This window comes from Petromyzon marinus, chromosome 19, assembly GCF_048934315.1.
Source record: "Petromyzon marinus isolate PM22_M1 ecotype Great Lakes invasive population chromosome 19, UKy_Petmar_22M1.pri1.0, whole genome shotgun sequence".
Classification (NCBI taxonomy): Eukaryota; Metazoa; Chordata; class Hyperoartia; order Petromyzontiformes; family Petromyzontidae; genus Petromyzon; species Petromyzon marinus.
In genome coordinates, this window is record NC_133685.1 from 1,372,395 (window position 1) to 1,392,727 (window position 20,333).

The 20,333-nt window shown below is 50.1% G+C and overlaps 2 protein-coding genes across 3 annotated transcripts in view; both read right to left on the bottom strand.

Moving 5' to 3' along the window:
• GPATCH8 (G-patch domain containing 8) overlaps positions 1-7,854 on the bottom strand; it is an 88,613-nt gene extending 80,759 nt beyond the window's left edge. Inside the window, exons 1-3 of one of the 2 annotated variants that reach the window (XM_032957326.2) lie at positions 7,542-7,854; positions 4,438-4,512; positions 1,410-1,482 (exon numbers count right to left, since the gene is read on the bottom strand). In XM_032957326.2, coding sequence (XP_032813217.2) covers positions 1,410-1,482; positions 4,438-4,512; positions 7,542-7,586 — 193 coding nt within the window. In that variant the 5' untranslated portion in view covers positions 7,587-7,854. Of the gene's footprint in view, positions 1-1,409; positions 2,635-4,437; positions 4,513-7,541 lie in introns of those variants that run through there. The other variant, XM_032957334.2, reaches the window with a different exon arrangement.
• A 5,088-nt stretch (positions 7,855-12,942) lies between these two features.
• The window catches only part of LOC116943952 (electroneutral sodium bicarbonate exchanger 1-like), a 128,579-nt gene continuing 121,188 nt past the window's right edge, over positions 12,943-20,333 (bottom strand). The window contains 1 exon segment of the mRNA XM_032957325.2: positions 12,943-16,964. Coding sequence (XP_032813216.2) covers positions 16,889-16,964 — 76 coding nt within the window. The 3' untranslated portion in view covers positions 12,943-16,888.

A 20,333-nucleotide genomic window follows, 5' to 3' on the forward strand; every position in this document is an offset into this window, starting at 1 on the left:
TGAGGTGGGAGCTTACTGCCTCCTCCATCACTGGAGGAAAGAATCGGCCTGGTGTTCACATTGTACGATGTTGTCGATCGCCTTCTCGTGGTTTTTCCATTTTGCTGTTCGACCAATTAAACCGTTTTTGTGTCCTTATTCTGCTACGACAGACAACAACGCGTTGAACGGTGTGTGCCCTGTACTTCCTGTCTACGTAAATGAATTACTTTAGTTTTTTTTTTACTTCACAACAGAGTAAATTCACTCTGCAGACCTTAACTGCAACAAACCAAGTGAACAACTTTGAAGCAGCCGTGGACGTGTCTGGCTTCACAAAGGCAGGGCAAGGAACAGCTGCTCAAGCAGGCATTTACCCTCCCCTGCACCTGCCTTCTCCCTGCAAATCCTCTGGTTTCTTACAATAGAGCGACACGCTTTATGAGAGCACATCTAATTAAAACACGCAGTCATTTTATACGAAAGTAGTTATTGTCCTAAGTTACATACGATTGTTTTTTTTAAAAGTAAGTCTGCACACTGCAAAGGGGAGAATTTTTTTTCTTCAAATGTTTCACCGGAGCCCGTTAAAACCGTAACTGTAGATGCAAAATCCGTTGGCCCGTGTTTTAGTGCACTCACAAGAGTTCAAAGTGCACGCAGGTTTTCGCAGCCACTCGTAATCCAAGTGTGGCCTTTCTGGGTTAGGCCACGTGCTGAGCCTTTCTCCTCTCCATCTTCCGCCAAGCACTACCGTGGGCCAGAGCCGTCCCTAGGGTACGGCGAATCGGGTCAACAGCCCCGTGCCCCACGCTGTGGGGGGTCCCGCGCTTCGATGTCACGGTGGTGTCAGATGTAACGCTTCCGGTTAAGTTTGAAGGCGTCGGGAGGCCTACACGGTGGGATTTGCCCCGGGCCTCGGACCCCCTATGGACGGCTCTGACTGCGGCCATCGTATTCCTGAAGATTCCCGCAGATTCAAGTGGTGAGAAACTGAGAGAACATAAGCTCAACACGCTGCCGAACCCGGAAGACTACACTTGGACATTTAAAAGTGAATGGTTAATGTAAGTGCTATTCATTCACTTCCAATGACCAAACCTTGCACGCCCTCCCTTAGAAGGCCTGGGCAGGCTTAAGCAGCGTGCTTAGGGGTTAAGTTTAGAGTCAGCCTCAGCTCCTATTTCAGTCCCTGTAAACTATTATTGCATGCTGCTCCATACATTGTGGTGGGTATTTCTATTGATGAAATAAAAATCTCAATATTAAAACAGACATACGACAAACGTTAGTCAACCCCATTGAACAGCAGCTTCGTGGAATATCAATTGCAACGAATATGATATTGTTTATTCATATTAATTGAATACACTCTGGTGTGGAAATCAGGACCTTAAAACCGACGACGGACGCCTGCAGCAGTGACTCACCGTGCAGGTTCTTCCCAAGGCCCTTGCCCTCCTTCCACCCATGCTTCTGCAGCAGCCGGTGGCCGATGTTATCCTGTGAGAGGCGAACAAAACAGAGAGGCCTCCCATAACACCTATTCCAGGCGAGCAGATGCGTTAACCACGTGCAGCAACCAACTGCGCGCTACTGCGTTGGCAAAAATGCTTTCAGACCACTTTGCATGACCACACTTGCATGGCTGTGCTCCGTATGCAGGGCGACACGTTCCATTACATTACACACCGCCGTCTTTTGACGTTCAAAAAAGCAAGTACGCTGTTCAAAGTTCATAATAAGCTTACAAATGATGACAGGCCCAATCACGATGTAATTTATACAGTACGTGTTTCTTTAAGACAAACAAAACAAAGATTTTAAAGTCCTTGCATAAAATGCCTGCAAAACATATTGACCTGAAAGCAGTATTTGCAGCCCTTTTGATCCAAGTGTTACACACTACCTAAAAGCAGCTTAAAATAGAGATATTTTTGTTTTTGTTTAACCAGAAATAAAAAGCTCATTACTAGTGTGCAGAAAGCATTTGTTGTTCACGATTAATAAGTGCAAGTAACTGCCCCATCAGAAGAGCCCAAACAAAGCCACTGCCAAAACTCAGGAAATAAAACTGATTGGGATCAACATATGACATGCAGGCAACATTGATCAACGGGGGACACGAGGTGTTAGCAGGATATAAAATAAACACTGGATGTTAGCACACCATGTGAAGATTAAGAATTACGCTTACTGGACAAATACACAATTCGTACACCAACTGTTTTAAAAAGCTGAGCAAGCAAAACTGACAGGCTCTCAAAGCAGAAGCTGTTAGTGCGGGAAAATACAAAATGAATGGGGTAAACAAACACTTTTTTTATGCCTGAGCAGTCACCGTAGGTGGGTCCTCAGCAAGTTCTAGATTATAAGTAAATAAAATTACACATAAACGACACGAAACACACGGAGTAGAATGAAGCATTCAGGTTGAGAGTTACGGACACGTGTGAAACTGGATATTTCTCAACCAGAGTATCCGAGTTAATTTGCAAGACTCTGCTGAGCAGCCACTATCCACCGTGGGTTTGGTAACATAATGAATAAATTTCTCTTTGGGTTTTAGATGAGGGAGGGGGAAATGAAAAGAATAAAGAAAATGAAGCAAATGCCATTTTAGAAGCGGTGCAAGGGGACTTAAAGCATTTCAATACGAACCTTGCTTTAAAAATTTGGGCTGTCAAAAAAACAGTTAAAATGTAACAGAAATTAAGAAACTGTGGTTGAAATACTGGGTACTTCTGCATTCTACAAAAAACTCTTGTAGGTGACTAACAATACAAGGTGACACGTTAAGAAAACTAAAGAAATGCAATGCAGGTGGGCACATCATTGACGGGTTTGTTTTCGGTTTAAAGCAGGAATGAGGAGGGGGCCCCGGCAACACAACAATAAGTACACGCGCTCGCCACACCCGGTTACTTGATTGCTGCTGGACGTGATTAATTCATGCTTTCAGAGAAGACTTTTAGATAGGACTTCTGGCCATTCAGTTTCCAGTCAGCACACTCAACACTATTTACGTCAAACGGTAATGAAAGCCAGATGAACCAAACAGCCATTGGATGAGCAGGCGATAACAAACAGCAAGTGGCAGTGCTACAGAATTGATGACAAAAGGGCTGAGGCCTGAATAAGGGACCTGACCTTCTCCTTTGTGTGATAAACTGCTCTTGAATTCATGGATTGCAAAACGCATTAAGGATTTCACTTTCTTTATCTCTCAAACTTACTTGCGTTACATTGCTTGGGGTGGGGAAAAAAAAAGCATATTTGTAATTGTTCAGCACACGTTTGTTGTGTGTTCCGGTTAATTAAAAAAATTGTTCCATGAATTCAACTTACATGTCCGAAGCATGTATAAATCACTACACTATATATTTAAAAATAAAGCCAACTCACGACCGACACAAACAGCTCAACACAGCGATGCAGAAACGTGATGTTAATTTAGACTGCTGTAAATATTACGCAACTGCCAACGGCGAGGCCAGTGTTTTTAATTGAGTTGATTTCTGCATTGCCGCTCTAGAGGAAATCCAAGACGCGAGAAGCACAAAACGCACAGAGACACACATGCAACCGAATAGCATGCAGGTAAAGTTCAAGCAAATGTCTGCGATGCTCAAAAATCTGAGACTTGACTAAGGAAGAGAGGCAAAGCAGGCTGTACGAACCTACAAGTGACACAAGCTGCCCAACCATTGGTTAAACTGCAGAGAAATCTGAAGGCAGAGGATGGACAGATTTTCCAAACCAACTCTCCCCTCCTCCCCAGCCCACGCTAAAACACCGTGCCGCATTGTTCAATAGCACACACACATCGTCTCAAGCACACACAGCGAGAGCTTAATACACAGATTATACCAAATCACACACCTTTAAATGATACTTCATATGACATGCAGATGTTAAATACTTACAGAAAGAAATTATTTTATACGGATTTTTTGATCCACTGCAGATTAAAAGAAAAACAAACATTTTGTCTAATTCAATAACTGTTATTTTCATTATTATTAAGACTGTTATAGTAATTAGCTGTAGCGAAAACATATTCACGTAGAATGTATTTAAATGAGTCTCGAACAACTGAACTATTCAATGGACGTTATTAGCTTCGATACCGTCAGCCCACGGGAAGCTTAACACAGGTAAAAAAAATGTACGCATTTAATCAACAAAAAACACTCGCACATCGAATGTGACCAACAGAATATTTAAGTAATTATCAAAGGTGGCGGAAGTACAAATAAAAAAATTGAACATTCTACGCAACGATTTCATCCAATCGCGAACGATATACGGGAAGAAGCAGCGTGCCAAATGTCAGCACGTCATGCATCGGTGTACGGTGGCTGTAACGTATATTACCTCGGCTGGTAGACACTTTACCGTGTGCTGCCGCTAATGGTGACTGGGCACCCAAAACGCTCACTCAGGAGTAGCTCTTACCGCTTCTATGGGCTTGTCCAAGGAGGCCTGTTCCAGGTCCAGGTGGCCTTCCTCATACTGATCAAAGTGGCTGCCCTGTGGAAACACATCACATGACCAAAGCTTAGCGCTTTGTAGCAGCCCAGTGCATGAATGTTCCATTTTGCAAATCCTCCGATGGATTGAAGGTTTCACCGCGTACCGTAGGGGTGGTTCGAGCAAACTTTATTTTGCTGGTCGGTGCGGTTGGTTGAAGGTATGGAGCAAAGAGATGGGAGCAAGTACAGCAAAACAGTGGATTTCCTGCAGTACCCTCCGCTGCCCATAACACAGCCTCAATCCTGCTTGGGATCGGAGGTCTGGCGAGATTGAGCACGTGACTTGGTCATTGATCAATAAAGGTCAGAGCAATGTGTGGCGTGACAGTACTCCATTCTCAATGAGTACAAGTGAACAAGTGATAATTATATTGATGCGAAAAAAACCCGCATGTCCTTGCAGCAAGTCTTCAAAATGTGTAACTCGGAGCCAAATGCCATGACAGACGCATGTCCTAATATTTTTAGATTCACGTTGCACCGTCATCACGTTTGAAAGGCACGATGTCGTACGCATGTATGTACGTGGAACTTATTTTGCACCGCACGTAGCCACGCGTGCTAATCCGTATGCAGCTTCAAATGTAAATGTTTAACGCAGTCGCATGCTAGTTACATGCTATTAACATATAGCAGTGTTTTAAAAGGATCACGACTAAATGACTCTTCAATTATTGCTAAGCCTGAAACATACTTAGAATGTGCAGCATACACATAAATTTGAGGTCATAGAGAGATACGGTGGACATCCCTGGAGTGGTCGGGTGATCTTCCTTTGTAATATTTGCCGTGACAAACATGTACTAAAATATTAATGAACGGCTTATTCACGTTACCGCTTTAAATTACACTTTGAGTGTTCAGCAATTTCACATTTATTTCGAATACAGTCACACGCACGAGTAAAATGTTTTACCCCTGCCACTTGTTTTTATTTAAGCGTAATTAACACAAATTGTGCAAGCAATTTCAATAGTCTATTTTTTTGGACTAAATGGGTCATTAATCTTGGTCATAAGTAAAAAAGAAAATCGAATTGATTGATCTTTATTGACCAAGCTATTTCCAGACACCAAATTATAAAAGCACTCATTAGTAAACACAACCCACCGTTAACAATTATGCAATGTGTTTCCACATGACGTAATGGTAGCGAAATAGCATAAATTTAAAATTCCTTTAACCGCTGCCAATAACCTAGGGCCACCTCTATCTCTAGTATTATTTGTATATTGCGTCGGAGTAGGTGGAAGATTGTTTCATAACAAGGTCTGAGTATTGGCAGTATTCTCGGTTTCATAAGAGAGTTTAGCATTGTCATTACTTTGATTTAAAGCTTTCGTGACTGCAGGGATTCATATTCTTGGTTCTTTCGGTAAAGTCACGTGGAAGAGAAACAATAAAATATGATTTTGAACTGTAACTGATGAAGAAATGCGTTCAAGAAGCAATGTCGCCAGCATTGTGCACTGCTATGTGCGAGGGATGTGTTTGCAAATGGCCAAAGGTTGGCCATTTCATTGTCTCTTGTAAACCAAGGCCTTTATGAACGAGGCAACACTCATCAAACGGCGCCTCGCCAAATGCGCACGCGCCGTGTGACAAACATTCCTACTGCCGAGGGGTTCGGGACAACTGCATGGGTATTGATTACACAAGCGTACACACGTTTTAACGCGCGATTAGGTTGCTCCAAATGAACCCACTATAATTAGAACATCGGCTGGCTTGGACTCGTACACAATCACCACACGCCAACTCGTTCGTGTGCTGTGCGAGGATTTGCTTCGGACGACGTGTACCACAACCGATTACACGTATTTTGACAGCTGCCTGCCCGACAGCCGTCCACGAAGGAAGGACACAAGGCCCCGTGTCTCCTCAGCGGCCGAGGGCTCGTCTCGTCTTGCTGCTGCCAGCAACGTGGCCGTGCCGCTCGCTGCTGCAGTGCCTGCCAGGCCGCGTCTGCCCACCACTTTCAAGGCCTTGATCAGCAAGCAGCCATTCCCCCCCCCTCATCCTTCCACTGCTCCCTTAGCCTGCTTCTCATCTGCATTACTCCTCTGTCTCCCTAATCCCTCTCTCCCTGCTTAATTGTCCAGCTATCTCCCTGTACATCCGTGGAAAAATAGCTGTATAGTTAATCGGGTTCCTCCAGTATACATACGTATTATGATTCTGGCATTGCAATGGTGTCTCGATGCTACACTGCACAACTATGGTCCCCTGCCCCATTGTACAGGACTAACAACATCTCCATAGTGCGTTGTAGAATTCCCTCTCCCTGCTACATTGTACTAATCTCTCCCAATGCAAAAGCTGTCCCAATCCCTCTTGGCTCCCTTTCCCTGCTCTGTGAACGCCGTGCGCTATCAAGGCCCATGCTGCCTCGCCGTCCCAACCCGTCGCCCGGGCCGCCTTGCTCTCTGCCCTCACCACAGATTGCCCTCCCTGTTCGAGCCCAGCCACATTGGGCCCCGCGTCCTTGCCCGGAGCTGCCCCGCGGCCATGCCCCCCATTGTCTCCTCACTCCACCGCCGCCTGCGCCTTGATCTCTCTTCCACCCGAGGCCTGCCCGGCCACTCGAACCCTCCACTCCTCAATCCCTCGGCCGAGGACACCGGCAACTGAGGTCCCGACACCTCAACCCCTGGCCGTACGAAGCCCCCGCGTAGCGCTAAACCCCGCAGCCATCATCCACGCCCCAGTGACAAACGGCGACTCAATTTCCCACGCCGCATAGGCGAGTCGGCCGTCACTGCCGGCGCGCGATTGGCTACCTTCACTCCACGTGACGCAAGGGGAGCCAATCAGAGCCGCGCATAACAACTTGTGGCGCCTAAGCGGACTGGGAAATGTGGAGGGCGCGGGACCACGGCCTTAGCGAGAGGCGGTGGGGACGGCCGCGGGGAGGGGGGTTGAGGCCTCGACCCCGACTCCGCGTCGCCTCTCATCTCTCCCTGCCTCGTTTCCGCCGCGCTCTCCGACGGGTTCGCGTCGTCAGCGGCGCTCGACAAGGACACGTACTTGGAACTCGCGATCGTCGTTGAACCTTGAGAATTTGTCGGCCATGTTCGCGAACGTCGATTGCAGCGCCGTTGCCGCGCACGGACTGCGCCGCTGTGCTTCTCCTGACGTCAATTCGGGTCCACAGGCGCGTTGACGTCACACTTGTCCACAGGCACGGCGACGTCACACGGGTCTGAAAGCGCGGCAATGTCGCAAGGGTCCACAGGCGCGGTGACGTCAACACGTGTCCTCAGGCGCGGAGACGTCAACACGTGTCCTCAGGCGCGCTGACGTGACACGAGTCCACAGGTGCGGTGACGTTTAATGGAGTCAGGGGCCTCGCTACCGTCACCCATGCCGCGAGGGATGTCGCGTATGGCGTCACGGTACGGCAGGAACGTCACGGATTGATGTTGATGCGATGACGTCACGCAACTGTTTCGGCGACCTCGAAAATTATCGCGAATTACGTCACGGACGCCAATACAATCATATTGGCACAATCCCCTTTTAATTTAATATTCAGTGAACATTCATATGAACGTCACAAATTAAATGTTAGCACGTACTATAAAACGTTTTTTTTTATATATATAATAATTTGTGTCAGGCAATCATGCACATGCTTGATGGTCAGATACTTTTGCAGTCCACTGCTGGATGAAAGCCGTGTTGGGATTTGGCCGCCACTCCAGACTTCGTCTCGACCATCGAGTCCTCGTGTCCTGCTCAACCCCAGCTCCTCTTCTAAGCCGTCCAGATACAATGTACATATTTACGAGGTGACGGTAAGGCAAGTACGTGTTCAATTGTCACTCTTGACATTTTTTGCTACTTGTGTAATGATAGTAGAGTATACATGCGGTGTGAGTGGACTGGTGGCCACGGGAGGTAATGACAGGGGAGTCAGCTGTGATTGTGAAGGGACTAGTGGCCACGGGAGGTAATGACAGGGGAGTCAGCTGTGTGTGCGAAGGGACTGGTGACCACGGGAGGTAATGACAGGGGAGTCAGTTGTGTGTGCGAAGGGACTGGTGGCCACGGGAGGTAATGACAGGGGAGTCAGCTGTGATTGTGAAGGGACTAGTGGCCACGGGAGGTAATGACAGGGGAGTCAGCTGTGATTGTGAAGGGACTGGTGGCCACGGGAGGTAATGACAGGGCTGTCAGCTGTGTGTGTGAAGGGACTGGTGGCCACGGGAGGCAATGACAGGGGAGTCAGCTGTGAGTGCGAAGGGACTGGTGGCTACGGGAGGTAATGACAGGGGAGTCAGCTGTGATTGTGAAGGGACTGGTGGCTACGGGATGCAATGACAGGGGAGTCAGCAGTGAGTGTGAAGGGACTGGTGGCTACGGGAGGTAATGACAGGGGAGTCAGCTGTGTGTGCGAATGGACTGGTGGCTACGGGGGGTAATGACAGGGGAGTCAGCTGTGATGCTGAAGGGACTGGTGGCCACGGGAGGTAATGACAGGGGAGTCAGCTGTGATTGTGAAGGGACTGGTGGCCATGGTAGGTAATGACAGGGGAGTCAGCTGTGAGTGCGAAAGGACTGGTAGCCACGGGAGGTAATGACAGGGGAGTCAGCTGTGTGTACGAAGGGACTGGTGGCCACGGGAGGTAATGACAGGGCTGTCAGCTGTGTGTGGGAAGGGACTGGTGGCCACAGGAGGCAATGACAGGGGAGTCAGCAGTGAGTGTGAAGGGACTGGTGGCTACGGGAGGTAATGACAGGGGAGTCAGCTGTGTGTGCGAAGGGACTGGTGGCTACGGGAGGTAATGACAGGGCTGTCAGCTGTGTATGGGAAGGGACTGGTGGCTACGGGAGGTAATGACAGGGGAGTCAGCAGTGAGTGTGAAGGGACTGGTGGCTACGGGAGGTAATGACAGGGGAGTCAGCTGTGTGTGCGAAGGGACTGGTGGCTACGGGAGGTAATGACAGGGGAGTCAGCTGTGATGGTGAAGGGACTGGTGGCTACGGGAGGTAATGACAGGGCTGTCAGCTGTGTGTGGGAAGGGACTGGTGGCTACGGGAGGTAATGACAGGGGAGTCAGCAGTGAGTGTGAAGGGACTGGTGGCTACGGGAGGTAATGACAGGGGAGTCAGCTGTGTGTGCGAAGGGACTGGTGGCTACGGGAGGTAATGACAGGGGAGTCAGCTGTGATGGTGAAGGGACTGGTGGCTACGGGAGGTAATGACAGGGGAGTCAACTGTGAGTGTGAAGGGACTGGTGGCCACGGGAGGTAATGACAGGGGAGTCAGCTGTGATTGTGAAGGGACTGGTGGCTACGGGAGGTAATGACAGGGGAGTCAGCTGTGTGTGCGAATGGACTGGTGACCACGGGAGGTAATGACAGGGGAGTCAGTTGTGTGTGCGAAGGGACTGGTGGCCACGGGAGGTAATGACAGGGGAGTCAGCTGTGATTGTGAAGGGACTAGTGGCCACGGGAGGTAATGACAGGGGAGTCAGCTGTGATTGTGAAGGGACTGGTGGCCACGGGAGGTAATGACAGGGCTGTCAGCTGTGTGTGTGAAGGGACTGGTGGCCACGAGAGGCAATGACAGGGGAGTCAGCTGTGAGTGCGAAGGGACTGGTGGCTACGGGAGGTAATGACAGGGGAGTCAGCTGTGATTGTGAAGGGACTGGTGGCTACGGGATGCAATGACAGGGGAGTCAGCAGTGAGTGTGAAGGGACTGGTGGCTACGGGAGGTAATGACAGGGGAGTCAGCTGTGTGTGCGAATGGACTGGTGGCTACGGGGGGTAATGACAGGGGAGTCAGCTGTGATGCTGAAGGGACTGGTGGCCACGGGAGGTAATGACAGGGGAGTCAGCTGTGATTGTGAAGGGACTGGTGGCCATGGTAGGTAATGACAGGGGAGTCAGCTGTGAGTGCGAAAGGACTGGTAGCCACGGGAGGTAATGACAGGGGAGTCAGCTGTGTGTACGAAGGGACTGGTGGCCACGGGAGGTAATGACAGGGCTGTCAGCTGTGTGTGGGAAGGGACTGGTGGCCACAGGAGGCAATGACAGGGGAGTCAGCAGTGAGTGTGAAGGGACTGGTGGCTACGGGAGGTAATGACAGGGGAGTCAGCTGTGTGTGCGAAGGGACTGGTGGCTACGGGAGGTAATGACAGGGCTGTCAGCTGTGTATGGGAAGGGACTGGTGGCTACGGGAGGTAATGACAGGGCTGTCAGCTGTGTGTGGGAAGGGACTGGTGGCTACGGGAGGTAATGACAGGGGAGTCAGCAGTGAGTGTGAAGGGACTGGTGGCTACAGGAGGTAATGACAGGGGAGTCAGCTGTGTGTGCGAAGGGACTGGTGGCTACGGGAGGTAATGACAGGGGAGTCAGCTGTGATGGTGAAGGGACTGGTGGCTACGGGAGGTAATGACAGGGGAGTCAACTGTGAGTGTGAAGGGACTGGTGGCCACGGGAGGTAATGACAGGGGAGTCAGCTGTGTGTGAGAAGGGATTGGTGGCCACGGGAGGTAATGACAGGGGAGTCAGCTGTGATTGTGAAGGGACTGGTGGCTACGGGAGGTAATGACAGGGGAGTCAGCTGTGTGTGCGAATGGACTGGTGGCCACGGGAGGTAATGACAGGGGAGTTAGCTGTGATTGTGACGGGACTGTTGGCCACAGGAGGTAATGACAGGGGAGTCAGCTGTGTGTGCGAAGGGACTGGTGGCCACGGGAGGTAATGACAGGGAAGTCAGCTGTGTGTGCGAAGGGACTGGTGGCCACGGGAGGTAATGACAGGGGAGTCAGCTGTGTGTGCGAAGGGACTGGTGGCTACGGGAGGTAATGACAGGGGAGTCAGCTGTGAGTGCGAAGGGACTGATGGCTACGGGAGGTAATGACAGGGGAGTCAGCTGTGAGTGCGAAGGGACTGGTGGCTACGGGAGGTAATGACAGGGGTGTCAGCCTGCAGTATGAATGGACTGGTGGCTACGGGAGGTAATGACAGGATTGTCAGCTGTGTGTGCGAAGGGACTGGTAGCTACGGGAGGTAATGATAGGGGAGTCAGCTGTGTGTGCGAAGGGACTCGTGGCTACAGGAGGTAATGACAGGAGAGTCAGCCTGCAGTATGAATGAACTGGTGGCTACGGGAGGTAATGACAGGGCTGTCAGCTGTGTGTGTGTAGGGACTGGTGGCCACGGGAGGTAATGACAGGGGAGTCAGCTGTGAGTGTGAAGGGACTGGTGGCCACGGGAGGTAATGACAGGGGAGTCAGCTGTGTGTGTGAAGGGACTGGTGGCGAAGAGAATGATCGAGAAGGGAGCGTGGTCAGGTGACGGAAGAGGACAGTGGAGTCTGCCGGTTGAGCGAGTGTCCAGAGTCAGCGAGAAGGATAGAGAAGGGGGGCGTGGCCTCGTGTCGGTATATAAGGGGGAGATGCGTGGGAGACTAGGGGCTGTTGCAGTGGGGGTCTCCGCCTGATGTCAAGTGAACGTGTCTTCAATAAAGTGCCATCTCAAGAGAACTGTATCAAGTCGTCATTACACATGTATTTGTTATAACTTGATGAAAAAGAGCTTAATGGCTCATCGGATTCCTCCGGTCTAAACAAAGATTCTGATTCAATAACCGTACAGAGATGCCGAGCACTGACGTCAGTAATTGGATCGTGGGACTGCGGTCGCATTCGGGTCGAATCAGAATATTTATACTGGAGGAATCCAATGAGCTATAAAGCCCTTTTTTAAACACATGCCCAGTAGAAGCGATTTAAATGAAGGGATTCAAATCGATTCCCACGCTCGCTCATCACGCGACGAGTCGTGCTAACCGACCGGTGTTGGTTGCAATCCGCGCGACCGCCGCGCCTGCGGCCGACGGTAACGCTGTGTTCCACCACCGCATGGTGACCACTCGGCTCTTGAATCGAATCGCGACCACGAATCGTGACTAATAATCGAATTGTCAAGGGGAAGAGACTCGTGTGTTATTGTTCACTTATTCAGTATTGTTCATTTATTCAGTACTGTACATTATTGGACATCCGTGAAAAAGAGCTTCATAGCTCATCGGATTGCTCCAGTTACAATAAAGATTATGAATGTGATGGGTTCACATCACCCTTGCAGCCACTAGAGGCACTGCAATTCACAGCATTGTTAAGAATTCTAAATTGTGACAAATAATTCAATCAGTCAATAGGGGAGAAATGAATCATAACTTTTCACATCACTTCATAAAAAAATCCATAAACTCTGCTCATCTCGTCTCACAATAGATTCTACGACGGTTCGCCAGAGCGGATAATCACTGCCAAGTCCACACAATCGCCTTCATTCAATTTGGCCAACTCCGTACTACTTAGGTGATGAAATATTTTTTTTCCGGAATGCCGTGCAAAGCTTGAGCTGGCGCGAGGCTGCTGAAAGTGACAAAAAAAGACAAATATCCCGAAAGCAGTCGTAAAGTGTTCATCTTTATTTATCTAAAAAAAGAATATACGTTACATTGACCACGGAAATTCATTAATTGTAGCAGCGCTGTTGTTGTACCCGGGGGTGGCAGGTACAGCGAATAATGCGGGGGAAAGGTCTTTGGCAGCACTGGGCCCAAAATCCTTCTGCCGACAACTTTTAAACAACAACATTTTGGGCCCTGGACACAATTTGCCACAAGGGGACCCTGGCAGACCTTTTATTTGTTTGAATCCCCCTGCAAAAAAACACTCGACTCGCCATGCCCTGCCGCGTTCACAGTTCCATTCGCAACCGACGCACAATGCGACACATACGTGACTGGTGTACGCGATGCAGGCTGGGGAGGCACAGTCTGCCCTTGCATGCTCACAGCTATTCATGCCCATAAAGCCGATCATTCGGAGTGAACATCAATAAAGGCGCTCTCCATCTCGGTCTCTCACAATATCACGATCTCACATCCACACATTGGAGGCCTCGCCTTGGTGGCGGTAGCAGCAGCAGCAGCAGCAGAAGAGTGATCGCCCCAAGTTAAAGCTTCTCTTACGGTATATTTTCGGGTTGTCCTACCGCGTGGTGTCTGTTCGGCATTGTGTTTTGGCGTTTCGCTGCACGTGACGGGAGCTTCTTTGGGATCTCAATTCAGTCCCCAAACTTAAAATGTTAGCTCCTGAAAAAAAAATCACCCCAAGTGCGTTGCAGCGAAACGTGCGACCTCGTGCCGAATAAATAATTTGCGGTACAACCCGAAAAGAACAATATTCTCGTTTCAGTTCCTGAAGAACCCAGTTCCGTTCCTGAAAAAAAAGGTTGCGGCTCGTGGGGGTGAATCGTCGGACATCGTGCCGAACAATGCGCGGTACGACCCGAGAAAGCATTGGAGAGCTTTACATCAGCACCAACGAGAAAACCTAAGCCTGTTGTCACGTTGCCACCGTCACCTGGAAGCAACTCGGGTACTGTAATTCGGTTGTTCGTCCACGCCGGTGTAAGCTGGGACAGGCATGCATCACTCCGGCCTGTGCCATCACACAGGAGGCAAGGTTAACGCGGCGTGACCAGGGCGACATTCATCCAGACCGGGCACGAGCATACTTAAGCACGACAGCGCGCACACTTTTTAGTGTTGTCGGTATGTACTGTGTGGGGAAACCGTGGGGTCTTTCAATTCGTCTGCCCAGGACCACGCCCAGTGGTGTGAAATTTACAAACTGGAAACAAATTATTTAAACCGCACTTGTCCTTCCTACGTGAATGGAAATAAAGGCGGGTTAGTGTAACGGAATTGATGAAACCACAGGTAAAACCTGGTTAGAAATGTCAATTTCTCAACGTTTAAATATGAATATTTTGCCAAAACAGATGAATTCAGCCGATTGATATTCCATTCAACCGATTGATATTCCAGTATCTCGTCTTAAAGCGGTTATCGCTGCCACCCTGTGAAGGTTTCAAACATGCTCGCCAGGCCAAGCCAGGCTGGGTGGTGGGACAGGCGACCCACTCACTCGCCACCAGGCAACCATTTATTTCATCAGGGCTCGTGTGGTGACTTATGCCACACCGCCAGACAGCTCGTTCGCACGGGCAAGATGCAGGGTTTAATATTTCCCACGGCAATATTTTCCACATTGCTGGTTGAGTGCAAGTAGGTGGGGCACGTGACCAGCAGCAGCTGGCAGCCGTAGCAAGCAGCGCACTGAATTTGCAGCATGCTGCCCAATGCCGAAATATATTCCAGGTCACCGACCCAGACTGACCGTGGCTGAGTTGATCCACGGGTAAGGAAGGGCACACGGGTGAGAGTCGAGTTAAACAGCATTCTCACAGTCAGCTGATGGTGGCGTACCCATGACCGCTGGCTGCAAGCGAGCGGCACCGTGGCGGATTTTTAAACCTGCAAATGCCCAACGTGCAGGGGCCACCCATTTCTGGTCGTGGTGATGTAGAGCGGGCGGATTCTTCCCGAACAACTGTTTTTGTACAAACGCACAGAAATCAATTGACGCGCTTTTTTTCCACTGGGTTCATGCATTTAAATATAAGCCGAGAAGAACTCAATCGTTCCCATATCCTAATGCAGAGCGTGTCCTCGAGATAACGTGGGCGGGGGTGGGGGGGGGTGTACCGTGCCCTCCGCATATGACCGTGGCTCTTCGGTGGACCACCAAAAACGTTTGGGGGAAGAAGAAAAAAGTGGAACAATTTTTCTTTTTAAACCGCACTCCTGGCGATCAAAAGGCACGCGGACTTTTGTTTTGGACCTCCGTCTACACCCTGCATTGTGACGTCACGCGCTAGCGTAGCCCCCAGCATAGGGCTGCCCCGCGCGCACAGTGACGGCTCTGGATTTGGGGTTGTGCGTTCAGAATTGGTTTGTAACTTTTGGTGATTTCGGTCACGTTCTTTTTTTTCGGTGTAACTTTCTTTCATGTGTTTTTTTGTTGCAAAGTTAAACAATGAGAGAAACGATAGGAGTTGTAAATGAGCCAAGAGCTAATAGCCAATTTCTGGCGTTCGTGAAAATAACGAGGGCTTTGTTAAGTTGACGGATGTAACATTATTGGGGCATCTGCTCCTGGATTAACCCGGTACTTCTAGGACACACTGTGAATGAAATTGCGAATAACCCCAGACGTTAGAGTGGCTCGCAAGGAAGGTCAGGGCATCAGCAAAGCCATTTCCGTAGGCCTACGAAAGCCTAAGGTCTCTCTCATCCTGGCGTGCTGACTGCGGGCTGCATCATTTATTCATTGCATCGTACCGGCACATCGTTTACCGTAAGCGCGTCCGGGAAGATTACAGACTCAAAATAACCCACTCAAGTTAACGTCGACATTTAAAGCCATCCTCAGCTCTCGCGAGACCCGGTTCCACCTGCACATTGTATTCTCACGCGCACGCGCTATTGCTGTGAACTCCATCGGAGGCGAGGTGGGCACGTTACAAAATAAACATTGCTACCTCGAAGATAAACAAAACATCACACTAAAAAAAATCAACAACCCACTACGTAAGGGAGGGAACCGTCTCGTAAATTGGACGACGTGTGTGAAAATAAATGCGGTGGAATGTTTGCGACGCGTTCGAGGCATGATTGAGTCTGGTGGCAGACAGAGCACGTGCTTACGGTACAAGTGGAATGATCAACGATGAGCAACTGGAGGACAGCACGGCGATTTGTGGGGGTCAAATACAGCAACAAATACTGTGAAGCGTCGCCAGCCGCCCGTAGAGACACGGTGTCTTACCTTGTCTAGACATTAGTGGACTATCTAGGAGTTAACGTATCTTATTTAGGAATACAATATCCTTCGTGTAAATAGAATATTAATAGGGGTGTAAACGATTCGCTCACCCCGCGATTCAGTTAATTGTCACGATTGGGGGTCGCAATAGTGATTGTCGTTTCTTTCTATACATTGTGGTTAATGTAGTGGCTCCTAGAGGCTGGAGGAGGTCCAATCCCATACGTTCACCATCCAAAGATCTAAACACCCTGTATTCTTCAACGGACGATTCGATGCATGTATCGTTTATTTCTCACGCGTGCCGTCAGGTTGTGCCGCGTATCGTTCGGCACGATGTCCGACGTTTCGCTGCACGAGCCGGAGAATCTCCCCGGCAGCGCGTGGAGCGAATTTCCGGATATCGCGCCGAACAACACGCGGCAACAACCCCAACAACGCACGTTGGCAGGGACGAAGCTACGCCAGCGTCCTTCGTTTATCTTGAGAATCGCAACATTAGCCGACGGACCGATGCTCCACGATCACACCCCTATTTGTTGAACTAAATAAACGGGGGGAGAGAGAACAAGACGACAACCTCTGGGTCGCGATTATCGCCACGCGTGAAACGGGCGCGTCGCGCCAGGCGCTGCCGCGGCGGGTCGTGGCAGCAACGAGGGAGACGGTGCCTGCGCGTCACAAGCTCGTCTCCCGCTCCAGCTGCATGTAAAGCCACGCGCTACGCTTCCCGGTGCAGCTCGGCGGCACGACGCTGTGGAGAGTACGGCAAACCGTGTTCAGACCAAACCAAACATTTGTCGCGTTAGCGATGTACAGGGAAACCTCAATGCAGCGTTTGTAAAATTTACGGTTGAACAGCTGAACCTGATTTTTGGGGGGATTTGTGAATTCAGAATCTTATTCTTTAATCAGATTGGAGGAATTCGATGAGCTATAAAGTTCTTTTTCACAGAAAGGTACCCTTAAAGAAATACAATTTGATTGGTTGATTGATACATTTTCTGAATGGGGATTTTGTTTGAGACTCTGAAAAATGACATTTTGCAATGTAATTCAACGTGGATTTATAACAGCGTCTCAATGCAGCCGCATATGAAGACGCTGTACAGGAACAGGGGGGAATCTGTATGTCCTTCATAGAGAGGCAGTAAGTCCTAGGTGGAAGAGATAAAGATCTGGATCCTGAACTTGAACATGAGCCGGGAGTCGCCGGCACGGGTGGCTCGTGGGGAGTTCCAGACTTTGGGGGCAGCAAAAGAGAATGAGCGACCTCCCCCCGAGTTAAAGTTGACTCTGGACCTGGGTTGATTTTTTTAGATTCGTAATAACACAGAAAGTGCCAATGTTATAGCGAGGTTTCACTGTACAGTATACATCATGACAGACACGCAATTCAGCGATGGGCTAGTGATTACATTGCACACAACAGCGAGCGTTACAGCGGTGCTCACCGCGCAGCGCGCCAAGTCCCCTTACTCCGTTGTGAACCGCCCCGTTCATTCAACACTCGTCCGCTTGCTGAAGCAGAGTGTTTTGGCAAATCGAGTCGCAAAGGTGATCATTCCGACTTCCAAAAAACAGCAATACGCACAGCGCGCGAAACACAGTTTCCAAACAAGGAAATTGCCGTTGCGGATGCCGTTGAGGGTAGCGGCCAAAATGTTCTCCGTGAAAAGGACACGGAGAACATTCCACCCACAAACTAACCGTTGACGTCATTTATTTTACCAGGCGAGGCCTCACTGAGCTCTGCAGCTCTTTGTTCAGAAGCGAATTCGCCATCAAGTGGCTTAATCACGTGGAAATGTATAGCAGCAGGCCAAATACTCTAAACGCGTGACGTGGATTCTAAATGCGGAGGGACTCGCCGGAGGACCTGGAGAAAGATCCACGCGACCACTCGGGAGAGAGACACCAAAACTCGAAATATACAGCAGGCGTCGTCGGGAATGAATTAATGCGTCGCGCACACGGCTACCGATGGCAAAGCCAGCGAGCCGGTGGAGTGCGACCAAGCAGGCGTTCACGGTTCCGCCGTACGGCTTCTCCCGGCGCGTCATCGGCTTTGCGCCGCGTGCGGTTCGGCACGGTCTCGGACGCGGAGCGAAACGTCGGACAACGTGCAGAACGACACGCGGCACAAACCCGACAAGACGGTACGTTAGGATTACCGGCACGCTGGGCGTGGGTAATGGCTGCCACATGTTATTTAGAAGTCTCGATTGGGGCAAACCAGCAATATGTCGTTCTCAAAACATTGTGACCGCCACCCATGGTCATCAAACGAACCCCGTGAAAGACATGGTGTGAGGAGACATTCATCCAGCAGTGAATTGACAAAGGTCTGAACAATGGGCACGTCTATCATTGGCTAATATAATCGACAAAAAGCATGACATCGGTTAAAGATGAACAAACAAAGTACGAAGAAGACAACAACATTGATTTGTGAGAATATTGAAAATCAACAGCTACCAAAAAGCACGACGATAATATTTCAGAGTTATAATCATTTCATGTCAAGCCACGAAAGGGAACTTCCTTTAGAACATTCAACACGTAAATATACGTTAAGTGCGTCTCCTGCTGCGCGTAAGTGCTTAACAATCAAGTTGCAGAGGAGGCGTCCACACTTCGGCGATAGCACACGGTTATGACGTCTCACGCTCTAGTCACGACTCAGTTTTACGTCACGTGACACCTCTGTGAAAATAGATGCGTTTATATATCTCTCTCTCCACGCGGCGTGGGCATTGCGACGCCCCAAGTGCTATACAGTATTCCATTTACGTTGTTTCTCACATGTAATTCAGCTCTACAGGAACAGCTTCATTTATTTAAACTTTTTTTGTCATATAATATACCTGAAGCAGTAAAATGCTATTGCCAAACGTTACAGGACACTCAGGTAAACATGCTCAAACGCAATACAAACAAAAATCTCGATCGACGCAAGAGCGAGTCTTCTAAAACAACCCTTTTATGAAGGAGAATTCCCCTTCGAGGGGTCAAGCAAGGGACTCCAGGCTGAGCGAGGGGGCCTTTGCGATGACGGCCCCGGAGTGCCTCTAACGATGGCGCCGGGCCGAACGCACGCGGCCGACCTCAGGTGCCGTTTGGTGAAACGCTGGAGCTCGCCGGCTGGAGCTCCAGCTGGCTCGAGCTCGCTGTCTGGAGCTCCAGCTAGTTCGAGTTCGCCAGCTCGAGCCAGCTGGAGCTCGCGCGGATTCGTCCACGCGTCTCGCTCATCCAGTAGAGCCGCGGCACTCAACCCTCCCGGAGAGGGGGATTTTACGGCACACGCGGACGCTGTGACAGAGAGCCGTTGTGTAAAACTGGGACGAAAACCAGGATTGAAAACGCATTTAGAGACGGCTAAGTGCGATGTCGTCGGGAACGTTCAGAATACCGGGCGGGGGGAAGGGGGTGTTAAATGCGGAAATGCTTTGAAATACAGACCCAGTTAGACTCCACGTTACGATCTACAAGAGAAAGGAACAGCGTTTAGTAACGGCAAGGAAATCATTCAGACATCAGAAGTACAAAAACACAATGCAAAGGGCGGGGTCGGGAGGGGGGCAGGGGTTGGAGGAGGGGGGGGGCGGGGGGATTTGTGCGGACGTCGAGGCGACAGAGGCACGGAAGGGCCCGACGTGAGATGAGCGCGTGGCTCAAACCGGCCGATTTTGTCTTTTTGAGAGTGGGCTCAATCAACGCGTGCGCAGCGATTGCAGGTGCGCGGGGCGAATGGAATGTTAGAGACGGCGGCGATGACCACGACGCTACGCGCCTGAGCGGCAGCGGCTGGCGGAGGGCTCGGCGATTCCGTGCGGGCGAGCCCCGTCACGCGTCGTGGCGACCGGTGTGGGCTGGCCCGTTTCATGTTCCCTCTTCATGCGTTTACACGAAATCCGGGGGCACTCCCAGCTACTTGGGGCTCCCCTAAGCGCTTTTTTAATGCTTCGTTTGCGTAAAAAAACCGGGAGCCGCCGCCGTTCACAATGAACCGTCGCGGAGACGGCGGCGTGGGTCAGGTTCGTCTGCCAGGCGGCGCTTCGGAAGAGGGGCACCACGCCGTCCCGCACGCTCCGCCAGCCGCAGGGATTCGTTTAACCCGGAA